General features: G+C 38.1%; 1 protein-coding gene across 2 annotated transcripts in view; it reads right to left on the bottom strand.

The window, feature by feature from the left end:
* Positions 1-14,983, bottom strand: part of CNOT2 (CCR4-NOT transcription complex subunit 2) — a 93,916-nt gene that overhangs the window by 29,409 nt on the left and 49,524 nt on the right. For both annotated transcript variants that reach the window (XM_021385160.1, XM_021385159.1), the window contains exon 2: positions 9,180-9,302. In XM_021385160.1, the coding sequence (XP_021240835.1) occupies positions 9,180-9,290 (111 nt within the window). In that variant the 5' untranslated portion in view covers positions 9,291-9,302. The remainder of the gene's footprint in view (positions 1-9,179; positions 9,303-14,983) is intronic.

Here is a 14,983-nt window from a genome sequence, read left to right as displayed (position 1 = left end):
CACTTTAAATAATCAGTTGCATCAGCTCACCGGTCTGCATCAGCAAGTGATGTGGCCAAAGAGACGTGCATTTGTAAACAAAAAAATGTTGGTTCTGAAGGCCTAACATACATACTGCATGCATTTCTATCTTGTCTGGAACACCTGACCCTGTGGTTTGGCTGCACCATTGAGAGTGGAAAATATTTGCTGTGCTCCAGAAGCATCTCTTCTACCCAAAGAAACAAACTGATTCACATTGTGACCACTCTGCAACGTGAACCAAAGTGAGGACACCTCGGAGATGGACTTAAAAAGCATGCTCCCCATCCAAACTCATATTTGGTAAACACTGACAGAACAGGCCGATACAGTAGTTTCACTTCATCTTTCCTTTCTTAGAATGGTTAGGAAAAAAAAGAAAACACATTACAACTTGACAAATTGGAAAATCCTGGAGTATGCTGCAAGGTATGGCAAACTCTGATTCCATGCAAAAAATAGGACTTACTCAAAAAACAAAACAAACAACAACAAAAACAGGCACCGAGATAGAAACAGCAACAAAATTATTACCAGTTTTGGGTTAGACAAGCAGAACAGTTGCGCCAAAAAGAAAATCCCACAATAGCTGCTTAGGTTATTTCAAACTTGCTGTGATAGTCTGTGATATAATAAGTGGAAGATGGTACAAATCTCAGCATAAAAAATAAAACCACAGACCTAGGAGATACTAAATTACTTGAAAGGGAGGAAAATGGAATCTCTACTGAGCACTACTTGTTTTTAAATCCAGTTAAGGGAAAATGAATGGTAAATAATATTTAATGAACAATGCTTATTAAAAATTGAAATAGTTCTAAAGAAACTCCAAAGTAGGTCACATGCATTGTTCCATTTGCTTTTATAGGAAAAGTTAAACTCAGAAGGGCTTGCAGAGAAACCCTTACAGAAGACCAGAATAATGGCCAACTATTAAATTCAGCAAGTCTAACAACTCATTTTAAGGTCACCACATACTTAGGACATCAGAGATAACAAGACATTCAGAGGATCTGTTCCAGGCTGATTAAATGAAGTTCTTCTCAAATCTCATGGAGAAGGAATATGTTACATGGTTTTCTCTCTTATTCTGTCTCGTTTGTAACATGTCAAATACATACATCAAGATATTTCTGACACTGTAATGTATCGCTAAACCTCACTGAACACGTTTTTCAGTTATAGCTAAGTTAGGAGCCATTTACAATCGTGTCTTCTTTTTCCATCGTTTTCATAGCGCTTAGGGCAACAAAAAAATTCCTAGACTAGTCAAAATCTTAATGTTTGCTACCAAGATCTCTTTTTCACTCACCAAACCTCTTTAGACACCAAACCTATTAGTCTCCTCAAACTCTGTCTAAAAAAAAGATAACACAGACTCAAGGCGAATGCTATTAACATTCCTCCCAGCATCATTAATTTTATCTGGTGGGACAATCAGCCACATGATGCACAGAACACAACAGTTCTCTAGAAGCATACTTAAAGGATGCGCGCTTCTGCTGCGCACATACACAACACCATTCTCCAAGCTGGAGCATTTCAGTTTCATCAATCTGCTGGTGGTCAACAGCTACAAAACCCAGTTGTGCTAAAACACGGCATTTCTCTATTCCAATGTAGCATGATTTAACCACACAACTTATTTCAAGTGGCTTTCCTCTACATGTTGTTTGGTGACTGAGGAAGCCTAAGGCTTGCATCTCCCACAGGTCCTTGAGATAATGCAACAAACAATCCCTTGTGCAACTCCAGGACTGCATTTCAATGCAGTAGTGCACCGATTCACAAACGCCCAGCACTGGCAGACTGAGCTCACAAGGTTCAGATGGTCACAGTGCATTCTGAACATGTAAGATTCTGCTTCTAAACTTGAATCAGCTGATTATTCCAGCAGACAGATCCATGTTTTTGGACTGGTCCACATCAAAAATCAGTAAGTCAATAATATACTATCAGGCTATTTACCATTGCTAGTGACGAACTAGATTTTACCATAACTACTTTCATTAAGTATTGATGGGTTTCCTGCAGCAAGTTGATCTAGAAGAATGAACAATCCTGAGAAAAACTGCTTGAATTTGGCAGAGCTGTAAAAAAGTTGCTGCACTTTCCAACGGGCAAGCCCAGGCCACAGTCTCCTGATGTGGCAGCACCTCGGCGTGGGGAAAAACAACTCTCCTGCAAAGGCCACCATGCCATGCAGTTACAGCCTAAAGCCACTTTCTTTAACGCAAAGCAAGCAGGCCTCAATCTGACTCCAGAAATTCAGCTCCTAAAAGCATTAAGATGTTAGAATAAGCAAATAAGTGCGTGAGTTAATATCTGGCTTGATAAATGATGGCTCTCTTGCAGGTGCAAGCATCAGCACCATTTCATATTTGCACTGCTTTATTTCTGGTAACTGCCATCTGTGCTGCACTATTTAACAGCAAAACAGCTGACCTACAGCCTCAAAAGGAGAAAGTGTTATAGTGACGTGCACAAAAACCCCAAGCCAACAAATAACTGATAAACATGTGACTTGCTATGCTCTGGACAGTTCAGTATGCAGTATTATTAACAGTACTCCTCTATATTACAAACTGGTTTTTAATATGGCATTCATAAAACCTACAATATAAAAAAAATTTATATAAATCTCAAAATTGGAGAATAAATTTTGAATGTCTGGCAACTGGAAGGAATTATTTGGTGGGAAAAAATTTTACTCATCTCCACTACTTATGGAAAAATAAAAACAAATACAATAGCAAAAAAAAATACATGAAATAGTATTCCATCTTCCAGACTTCATCGTTTGAGGTTGTGGTCTCCTGTCTCTGGTGGTGCCTGGGAAGCACGTGGGGGTGAGGAGCACGCCATAAGCACCATCTCTCATGCTGCAGTTACCTGAAAATTTTTTCCTGTTGGCAGCAGTATCCGAAGGACTTACAGGCAAGATATTGCTGCTGAGTGGCAATGACATTACTGACTGCCATTCGTTGTTAATGACAGAGGTTAACACAGCGATTCAAGTAAAACTTTAAAAACAAATTCTCTCTGGGTAGAAACAATCAGTTTGATGTTGAAGCACATTAATGCGACAAACGATTACAAAAAGCTTGTTGAAAGCCGAGAAAAAAAATGCCATAAGACAGGAAGATCTAGGACAGCAAAGCAAATATTTTACTCTAATTGAATATCCACTTGTATACTGAAAGCAAAAGCAAAAAACCACCCACTGACCGAGTATGTAAAACACCAATATTACAATACAATCTGTTGGGTAAACTGAATCACTGTTAAGAGATGATAACTTTCCCCTTCTACAAGAGGTAGATGATTTTATCACAGGGTTAAACTGGCCCATGGAATCACTTCAAATGTTAATGCTGAAACGCAAGACCTATCCCATATTGTTGATGTATGCGAAGATGCGATTAAATGCAGCTTTTTGACAAAGTACTGAAACACCTATCACAGTGACTTTTTTCCTGTAAAAAATTAAACACAAACTGAACAGTGTTTACAATTACATACTACAGCAAAATTAATTTTGTTGTGATAAGTGATGTGAAATAACTAATTAAACTAATTCAGATACATGTTTCTTGCAAACTGTCTGACAGAATATGAAAACCTCTTTTTCTAACTCTACTTTTTTTCTTGTGTGTTGTTTCATTTGATAACCCCATCCAGATACTAACTTATAGTGAAACAGATGAAGATTGCATTTTGAGTTCTGAACTTTCGGTTCTTTATTCTTCGATGTAAATCTATTATGAAAATGCAAGCTATATGCAGAGTGACAGTAAACTCTGAAAAAAGGTACACTGAATTAAAACTAAAAAAAAAAAAAAAAAAAAGAGAGAGAGGGATTTTTTCCCCCCATATCTCATCCACAGAAGCCATTCTAACTGTTTTCAGTTTATGGCACTGCAACTTTTATCTGTTGAAAATGTGGTTGTTTTTTTTTTCATTAAAATATATCACACGCTCACTAAAAGATGCCAGGTGTGTTTAGTCACTCTCCAGGAAGGTAAAATACAACTCCATTCTTTTGCATCTTACACTGCAAGGAATATATTTCACAAAGCAAAGACAACAAACAAACCCACTATTCACTCACATCTGCAAGTATGATTTCACGTATATTGTTAACGCATACGATAATAGTCATTTTCCATTTAAAATAGAAGACATTTAATTATTTTCTCCTGAATAAGCTTTCATTTTCTCCCCTCCACAAATCAATCAAAGCTATTCATATTATCAAAGTCATCTTAATATAAATGAGCTCTATTAGACCGGTCAGCATTAGATCCAGCGCTTCTGCTGCTCTTTCTGATACAAAAGGATTCCATGGGAATTCTTAAATACTTGCAACACCTTTCAGTGCAGCATCTGAAACTAAATCATGACCAACCTAACAGATTCTCAGGCAATGATTAAGGGAAATGCCAAGTAGGATATCTTGGGAAACAAGACATCATGTGTTTCCTTAGAACCCTAAAGAATAGTGTAAGAAAGTCCATAGTCAAGCTAGAACAATGCAATGGTTTTCAGCAACCATAAACCAAAGCTGTTTCCAGAAGAGTGATTAAACCCTTCCACATTTAATTTCCCAAACCTAGCAAGATTCTAGATCTCAGTCTCCATGGTAACCTCAATCTTATTTCATGGCTTTTTATCTATTGTAAAAGTCCCACCTATTTATAAGGCTATTTATTAATTTATTTACAAATTACTTTGATGGAAGTCTGCAAGAAAAGGCTTTGATAAAATGCTTTTGACCACTCCTTTGTAATGCTCTCATCTTGTTCATTAAAAGACAAAAATGCCGACACTTCCCTTCATGCAACTGACTCCGCAACTGTCTCATGAGAGAGGAACACCTGAATTTAATCTACTGTGGACACGCTTCTGTCATGTAAGGAGGGAAGAGTCCTCTGGAAAGTCGCCTCTCAGAATCAATAACCCATTTCAACGTGCTCAGTATCTAAATCTGAGAGCTTCTTACTTTAGGAAAGGTATTGTCATGGAGCCGGATTAAGAGCTGCAGTTACCCAAGTCTAATCTGCAGGTTCGATGTTACTTGCTCACGTTATTAAAATATACAGGATTTCACAAGAAGTCACATTTTGAAAGAACTGAACTGCACTAGAGCTTCATGTCTCAAATGAGAAAGTCCAGAAGCAGTTAAGACATTAAGGTTTTTTGGTTTGTTTTTAAGAAAAGAGAGTAAGCCCAGCAAACTAACCCACTGGAAGTGCAAATCACATGAGCCCTTTATCATCTGTTGAGCAAACAGGCAAAAAAAAACCAAACAACCCAAGCACTGGGCTAAGAAATGTGAACAGTGTTCACCGCAAAAAAAAAGTTTAGTCATAAGTTGGGCAGCTCTTCATTAAATGGCATGGCTGTATACAACCAAATTTGTTTGGTTTGTGCTGCAGTTGACAGCAAAAGAAGATACTTTAAAAAAGAAACATACATGTGTTTCAGAACTCCTTACCACAGGAAGAGGTGGGTGATAAAACGGCTTCAGATATGAATGGACAAACTAGTCAAAGAAAAGTCTACCACAGGTTTTTGCAGGTAAGAGGATGTCACTTGTTTTGGTTTTTTTGTTTGTTTGTTTGTTTTTCCTTACAGAAAGTTCAAACTGAAGCGATCTGAAGTTTACTGCCATTATTTCCCTTCATTTGAAGAAATTAGGTTCAAAAGTATACGAAGCCCTCGAGCTGCCAAATTCTATGGGTCACTCTATCCAACCAAAAATAGATGGACCCCTATACTTAAGGTGATCTCACTGAAAGGAGACACAGATCAGTCAGGTTTACAACATTGGCCACAAACAAGATCTGTAATTATTTTGTGATCACATCATGTACCTTGCTGCCAATTCAAGTTACAGAAACACATCTGCTTCAAGCCAAATCTAAAGCTATTTTTTTAAACTGTTATATTTTCAGCAAGACCAATAAAATATCCAAATTATTCAGTAAAGCACTTTTGACCTGGTTATCACACGCTAAGTGCAGCAGAATTCATAGAAAGAGCATTCGTGGATATACTGTGTTCCACTTACCTACTTATCACAGCAAGGTTGTGATGACTCACAGCAAAGCCACCCATTTAGTTAAAGAGTAAGTACTAGATCGCTGGAGTAAAATCAAAGAAATGACTGTTTTGTGCCCCCCTAAAAACAGACCCATGCAATATCCAGATGTTTTAGAACTAGGTGGATAAGTAACATGCAAATTTTTCATTTCAAATAGCACGTAAATCCTGAGCGTCTGGAACTATATCCCCAAGTGAAAAAAGGCAAGTTATGAGAAAGCTTTTTGCTTTCAGCTAAAACAAGGCTCTGAAATAAAAATATCTCCTAAATTCTTTGCTGCTACTTGTTCTCACTTGTCAAAAGTCTTCAAATCTTAAGATATGACTTCAAGAGCCTTTACTCAGTACACTTTCCCTTCAGGTAAAGAAAAAAAATCTTTTAAAATTCAAATTAGCCAAAGAAACAAGTCACAAGAATACCAAACCAGCAAGTGCCATAAAAATTGTTTATTAAAAGGCATAAAATGCTTTTTTCCCCACATCTTTTTTTCAGGTAGCTTCTAGATGTTTTTTCAGCCCTAGTAAATGAAGAACTATTTCCTAACACAATATGATAAAAAAAAAAATTACAATCTCTAACTTGTTAAATGTTAAACGTGTTAAAACTAACTATGAAGAGCTCCTGAAAAACTCTCAGTGCAGTAAAATTGTGTATGTGACATCACTGCATCCAACCTGAAGACAATGCCTCTTCACTGAAGGGTTTCTGGCTTGTGAAAAATAAAGCAAGGGCTCCAAACTTTATGCAAAATATTACACTTGCAGGAACTTGAGGAACTTTACAGGATAAGTGAAGCATGTGACTGATTGGGGGTTCATAAGCATAGATGATATGTCAGAGGAAAAAAAAAAATTGTTTTAAACAGACTTGTAGCTAAAACCCACCACACATGAAACGAAGTTTTAACTACTCTGAGTGAAGATGTAAGAAATTGAAAATGAAAAAACACGGCATGATTTAAATTGCGTAACATTACATAACGTATAGACAATTCTACTATTTAAAAAAATTTTAAACTATAAGATTGTTTTTTTAATGAGGACTGCATTTTTCAATTACTGTTACAAAGAGACTGCGTATGCTGTTTTAGTCTTTTTATTGTCAGTTGCGATGTCTGAATATATAAACGACTGTTGCCTTGTTTCCCCCCAGCTGTCCTCTACCTTAGTTTTTCTCCACGTTTGCCTGCCCTATTTCAATGCAAGTGTCAAGTAAGAAAGACTGGAAAACATTTCAGGATCAAGAATGCTGGAAGCTTTTCCCCACAGGTGTTCATAATGCTGCATCCAAAGTTTGAAACACGATTCTTCATTAGTTTACTCACTGGAAATTCTGAGCAAACTTCGTTTTGTCTGTCAGTGCTAAGTGCTATCCAAACACTAACGCAGTCAAGAAATTTACTGTATCCTCATAAAGAGAAAACCATCATTCGTAGAACTTCAGTTCAAAAAGTATTTAAATATGTTTTTGTTTTTCATTGGAATAGGTTTTCCAAAGCTGTGAAATTGGTGGCACAGCAACAAGAAAACCAAAAGACAACCATCTTTGCAGATGTTCTCATTTGTTGTCAGTCAAACGAAACAAGAAAATAACACGTAATACAGACAATACACTTAGCTATACATAAGTGATCAAAGGTGTACAAGACAGTGTCAATATCATCACTACATATTTATTTTGATCACCTTTTTAAAAAAGTTGTTACAAAAGCATGTAGTAGTTTAAGATTTTATGAGCATAGACTCCAGAAGTTGTAATGGTCAATAGTGAAGCTACACAGAAAAATAAACCCTTAACAATTATTTGGAAACAAAACTTTTAAGAAGCTTTTGCCAAAATGACTCTTCCATCTCCTGTTGGTACGACATCACTCTTCTCTGCCAACTACAGCAGCTTCTATTCCCCATTTTGTCCACTTCTCCCGCAAGCTTTCAGGATTTCTTATTTGTCATTCCTGGTGATTGGAACACCCACCTTCCTTCTCTTCAAGTCCCATCCTAAGATCCACTTCTGCAACACTGCCTACAGAAAGAGTAGGCAACTAAAACACTCATACTCTATGTCAACAATGTGCCAAGCATCAGCTTTCAGTGTAGACTGTGCAGCATAGTGTCTCACCTTACTTTTCTCACCACATCTTAAATGACCTCTCCCTATACGTATTGAATCTAGTAGAGGGAATTTATTAACTGAGACACAGTAATAGCATTGGTGTCTGAGAGTGCTCCCTGCACCTTTAGGTACTCACAGAAGAGAAAGCATGTTCAATGCTATACACATTCCACTGTGCCTGTGTGCATCTGTAGTATACACAGGTATGTAATGGACATACACAAAAAACAGCAGCCTTCATTGTAGTATGTTCCAACCATTTGCTAGCTCACCTGAACTTTCTCATCAAGCTCATCAAAACAACTTATTAAACAGAGATGTAAGGCGTTGTTTAAGCATTTCTTTCTTTTTTCTGTAAAAAGCCATGACATTAAACCTATTTCCTCCTATCCTTGAAAATTTTGATTAAATTTAACTAACCAACAGCTTATGGAAAAATTTATGTTTACATAGGTCAAGGTCTATAGGACCACACTCACTTTGGTGTTAAACAATTATATGCATTACAAAGGGAAAAAAACTGTTTAAGAATGGCTGATTTTGTAACTTTATTCTATTACAAATGGGAGTGATGCCTAACTTGGACTACTCGAGCACATGAACAAGCTGCACAAGGCACTGTCAAAAATGACCACTGAAGATGAAAAATGCAGAAACACAACAAAAACAATTTAGACAACACGTAACTACTAGAAATAACCAATGTTCTCATTTAAGTTAAAAATACAGGTCTTAAAGACGAAAAAAGAAAGCCTTGGCAAGACTATGATTGAAGCTTTCCATGCACAAATACTAAAATTATAACACTTGCCTCTGAAAATAGCTATTCACAGCTTAAAGCCTGATGAAGCCTTTCCTTACAAACATTGAATATGTTTGAAACTACCTCACTATTAAAAGTGGAAAAACACTTAAAAGTGGAAAAGCTTATTCAACTTACATCTTTTTCTGACCGATGTGGGAACATCGATGATTGGCTGTAATACATGTTTTCATCATGGTAGTCACCATCAACCCCCTCTACAAACTTCTTCCTTGAAGCACCAAACATGCTGTTTGTCACCTAAAGAAAAGAAAGGATACGTAAGATTGAGCTTGCTACACACTTCAATATTGTACTTTTTAAATACATGTACGTAAGGACTGTTTAAAAATTATTCTAGGAAGTTGAAAATTCCTTCTATAAACCTTTTATAGATATTGCCAGTGTAATGACTTGTCTACCCAGAATTTTCATCTGACAGAAATACTTATTTCAGAAGGGACTGGGATGGGAAACGATTAAATGGTTTGCAGATGAGTGTATGTCCCAGTGCCTTTCACTTAGGTTTTAGTTACAGAATGTCAGACAGCAAACAAGTGATTTTCACCGTTTTCCCCTTTTCAGAAGAATCACTAAATCCAAAAGAAGAAAACAAAGGAATGTTCTTCAGAGTGCAACCACATTAAAAAAAAAAAAAGAAAAAATACATAATGAGAAAGGAAACAAGGAAACCATGAAATCACTGACATGCCTCAAAATCACAAGTTGAGGAAAAAAAAAAAACAACCGAGAAACCCAGCTTTCTACTTGACCCTGCACACTGAGACCCACCATGAACTAAGAGCAGGCTGAGCTTAACCACATTCAGTAGTGACATCAAGATTGGCAAAGTTATTGCAGACATCCATACAAAAACCACTAGATTATATTTTGCCCTTAACTCCCTGAGGCACTCACACACACACACACACACACACAGAGCTGCTAAGTCAGGAACTTGAAACTGAAGAAAGAGCAATCACGCAGCTGTTCACAGAACCCTAATTCATGAGAAAATTTCATCCCACAGTAAGGTCATACAATGTCACTACAGGATCTACCACATACAGTGCATATTTATGCACCTGACTCTTTTCATTTATGTAAAAACACACACTGCTGTCACATTTCTAATCCATCTGGCTACAAAACACTGGGCCTGCACCGAGCAGGCTAACCAACAGGTTAATGTTCAAACCAGCTGAATGCCACACTCTGGCCTGCGCCGCGCAGCTGGGCCAGCTCCTTGTATGGAACAGAAGACTGCAGAGGGGGAAATGAACAGGGGGCAATCAAAGCTGAACTGCGGCACATCTTCACATGGCACACCTTCACATGGATCCGTAACATCCTGAAGATAAGGAAGGTAAATTGCAGCTAGCTTACAAAATGCTCCGAGCCTGAAGACTTACTGTCATCGCTACTGACAGCATTTGCTAAACCTGAAGAGCATAAGACTTTAAAAGAAAAGAAAAGCATCCTTTTGTACTACCTTGGGCTCACAGCTGACACTGACTGAATTTCAAAACACTTTTTCTGGTCAGCTGCAACAGGAGTTACTTTCAGCTCAAAACCCTCTTATCCTCGCTGACACAAATTTACTCTGGTATTCCTCAGTGTGGCTTATTCAAATTTCAGCTTTACTGACAAAGATTTATATGCAGTGTTTGATAACACAGGTGCTCCTATACTACGAACAACATCTGTCCACAATTTCAAAGTCATGGCACTTTTGAGTAAAAGTGGAGCACTTAGGATGCACACACTATGGCTGTAATCACAGAAGTGGCCCAAAATGTTCAGCTAAACAAAAGCTTATTATGCTTTTCTCAGTGAAAAAAAAAATCAGTTACATAGACCGCCAATGTCTACAAAATATTTACGATCTATTAAAATACCTTTGCATACCACAAAGGCACATAAAAGTACTGCACATCTCCAGATGAAACTTGCTCGTTTTTGTGCAATACCATAAAACACAAATGTAGAGTCCCAAACTGCTTGAATGTATCCAGCTGACTTTCACACTTGTAGTGAAGCTTTCATTACACTATAAGCATATCCCACTGTGCTAATCCCTTTACAATGCAATTATCACCTACCAGATGGAATGGAGCATTTAACAGGCTAAGGGGATTATCTTGTCCTTTGCTCTGCCTGAATAAAGTGCAGAGAAAAGGGTAGCTGGCTTTCACCATTGCAAAAATGATAATGAAATGTTTGGGTGAAGCTATCCCCTAGCAGCTCAGCTTATCAGTCAACCACAGCTTTTGAAAAGGTAAAAATGCAGTTCCTCACAAGTCCCTAAGGATTTTTCAGAACTCTTAACAATACCTGGGATAAGAGACGACTTTTTTTTTTGGTTAATTCTAATGAAAAGATGTATTAAAAGGCTAATTTTTTTTAAAGTGTACTCAACATACTACCATAAAAATATAGAACTTGCGAATAAAAGCAAATCAATGAAGCACACACTGTAAGGTACAGACATAATACGTTATTCAGAACTGCAGTACAGGAACTATAGATGGGAAACAACAATTCTGTCTTTGACCCCATAAAGCTCTGGGTCTCATTTCTGCAGATATTTACACATGGCTGGCTACATGCACACACAGCCACTGTAAAGGCTTCTGAGGCAGTGGGATAAGGTCAGAGCTTTGAGTCTCAGAATATTTTTAAAGCTGCTACAAGAATGCTGGTGTGCCAGAAGATGAAGTCCATGCGTCATAAAGCTGGAAGATACTGCAATGCTTTATTCCAAATTAAAAGTATCTAAAAGATCATTTTCTACACTGATAATTGTAAAGAAAGTGGATCAAAAACTGATCAAGATTATGCCTGGAGGACTGACAAAACACACCAATACTAATAGAGAGCCTTAAAACTGCATGGTTATTAAACAGAAGTGAATAAATTTTTTCATAATCAGAGGGATAAAATATTGATATTTTCATTGGCAACCCATATTTCTACATGGTAACTAAAAAGGCAACGTTGACAAAATGCAAAGAGCGGAGCGGAGCAGCGTTATCAGGATGCAGCTGCAGGTGGGACAGAGCAAGCCTGAAGGAACCCTGCCTGCAACTCTGCAGCTGTACTGCAGTGAAGCCCTTCCAGAGCTGGGTAGCACCTCTACCTTTTTGTGAGCACTGACATCTTCACAGCAGCCTGAGGTAAGTGCTATGGGCACTGCAGGTCCCATGGGCAGCTGCTGGGTCTCAGCGGGGTTTCCCTAAGCTAAGAGGGCTGTCAGTTGTTCTTGGGGCACACCAGCACTACCCAGCCCTCTGAAGTCAGGCAGCCACCTAAGACCAGTAACCACGATTAAAGGCTGAAGCTGCAGCTGCCTTCCAGAGACTGCTTAATTACAGGTGGTTCCTTAAGAGAGTACGAACAGCCAGTTGACCTGCTTCCCAGCAGAAGCTGGTGACAGCAAGCAGCTGGCAAGCCTCTGAATGAGAGATCCTATCCCTGTGCAGAGTAATGTGACAGAGGGGTTACACGAAGACACAGGATTTGCCTGTAAGGTAGAATTACTAAAAACTCTGTCTTAAGCTACAAGAAGATCTTCACAATCACTTATAAAGTGATGCTATGATTGCGTATTACATGAGTTTCACAGCTTGAAGAAAATAAATCAGTTTTAAAATATGAAACTAATTCTGTGGCTGTTTTGCAGTACTACTATAGGTAGTACCCAAGGACAGCTCAGCTCGCTCATGATATATAATCATAGAATGGCTTGGGTTGGAAGGGACCTCAAGGATCATCAAGTTCCAACCCCCTTGCCACAGGCAGGGCCACCAACCTCCAGACCTGGTACTAGACCAGGCTGCCCAGGGCCCCATCCAACCTGGCCTTGAACACCTCCAGGGACAGAGCATCCACAGCCTCTCTGGGCAGCCTGTTCCAGCACCTCACCAGTCTCTCTGTAAAGAACTTCCCCCTGATATCCAATCTAAACCTTCTCTCCTTGAGCTTAAAACCATTATCCCTTGTCCTGTCACTAGCTACCCGAGTAAAAAGTTGATTCTCCTCCTGTTTATAATTCCCTTTTAAATACTGGAAGGCTGCAACAAGCAGCCCAGCTTCCACCTATCTTTGTAGGGGAGGTGTTCCAGCCCTTTGATCATCTTTGTGGCCCTCCTCTGGACATTGGCAACTCAAAACTAGGAGGACACGGTAACATTCCTCTGGAGAATGAATATTTTCAGTTTAGTATGGAGCAGAAAAATCAATCACTGAGTTACAACTGATTTACTCATCATCTTTTAGAGCTGAAAACTATATGAAATAATACAAATTTAAAAAATAAACCACTTTAGGAGTTTGGGCAGCATCTCCTCTGTCCTGTTCCTCAAGCGACAACAGTATTTGCCAGCACGCGCACTGTCACTGTGTGAGAGCACAACTCCAGGTTACAGTCTCAGCCTGATGTTACATAGCTTCCGCCAACCTACACCCTAGGGCTTTTGATGTTGCTGTTTAGCTCTTAGCAAGCAAAGTCAACAATCCACTCTACTTTTATTTCCCATTACAAATGGAGGCTTTCAAATAAGGTAAGATACTTGAAGTGTCTACAAAAGAATGTATCTATGAGCCTTTCAGTGGAAAGCAAGTGTCAATTCAATTAAGTATCACAAGTCACACACTGGTAACCACCAAATCAATCTGCAATTTAAGTCAAAACACAGAATTTGTAATTCCATCAGTTGGTACTTTTACAAGACAGCACAAATCTTATTTATAGGAAAAGCTGCTACCATTTATGACCACACTTCTCAATATCAGAATTCCAATTTGGCACAAAGTGGAACTGATACACAATAGAATATATACTACCAACTTGTTTGACACAGAAGATCTCTCAAATTCCAGCCCTTTGGTGAAATATGTTAAGAGTTATTTAGAAAGAGAATAAAGCACAAAATGTACAGGACTACAAAATTTAAAAAATACATGTATCATTTTCAGGATGAAAGAGAAACAGAACTTGAAGTTGAGACACTCCAGTTCCCTCATTTAATTTCACAATTAAAACCATTCAATTTCTCCAAGGTGATGCTAATGGAGCATTCTCAATGCTTACAGAATGGTAATCTTTCAAATAACAACTCTGTAGTATCAACAGTACGTAAACACAGAAAAAGGAACATTACACTGTATTTCTTTTATATGTAACACGAGCACAGATTTGTTCTCACTGTAAGAAAACAACAAAATATGCCTTTTGTCCATCTTCATCACTAGCTTTATCTTCTTTTAATTTACTTAGGCATCTTTAACTAAAAATTTCAAAAATATGGAAGACTGAAATGAAGATCACAATATTAACGAGAAATAAGACTACCAAAAACCCTGAGGGTTGCACAGCCTTTAGAACAGTCTCAGTGTTTGCGTCATATGATTGATAAACTGATTATTTTTCAAGTTCACGGAACACTGTGGAAATCAGCAGCCATAAAGCAACTCTGTCACTTGGGTTGACTTAAGCCAAGGCTCAAGGTACTTCAAGACAATTTCAGACTATCCTCCACTCATATTCTCAAGAATGGCCATCTACAAGCTATAGTTTTCCAAGTCTTTGAAACAACACTTTGAAAAGCTACACTAAAACTGTGCATCTCTGCTATACATGAACTGTGCAACAGTCACTAACATCAAACAAGCCACAGAAGCTCCCCTGACAAAGACTTCGACCTTTAACTATGTTTAACTGCTATGAAATGAACATTTTAAAACTGTCCTGAAATACATAGGAGGAACAACAAAAATAACCCGTGCTAAAACAGAATAATAATCATCAAAGTCACTAAAGCTAAACTTGAAAATGTAGAATGTAAGCAGCTCCAGTGGGTTTCACAACATGGCTGACATCTTGCACATTCTGGGGCAGATGTCCTGCAGGTTCTGCACCTGCACATCATAGGTCTGGGATT

Source organism: Numida meleagris, chromosome 1, assembly GCF_002078875.1.
Source record: "Numida meleagris isolate 19003 breed g44 Domestic line chromosome 1, NumMel1.0, whole genome shotgun sequence".
In the NCBI taxonomy this organism is placed as follows: domain Eukaryota; kingdom Metazoa; phylum Chordata; class Aves; order Galliformes; family Numididae; genus Numida; species Numida meleagris.
The sequence above is the reverse complement of the archived record's forward strand: the minus strand, read 5'-3'. Positions and strand labels throughout refer to the sequence as shown.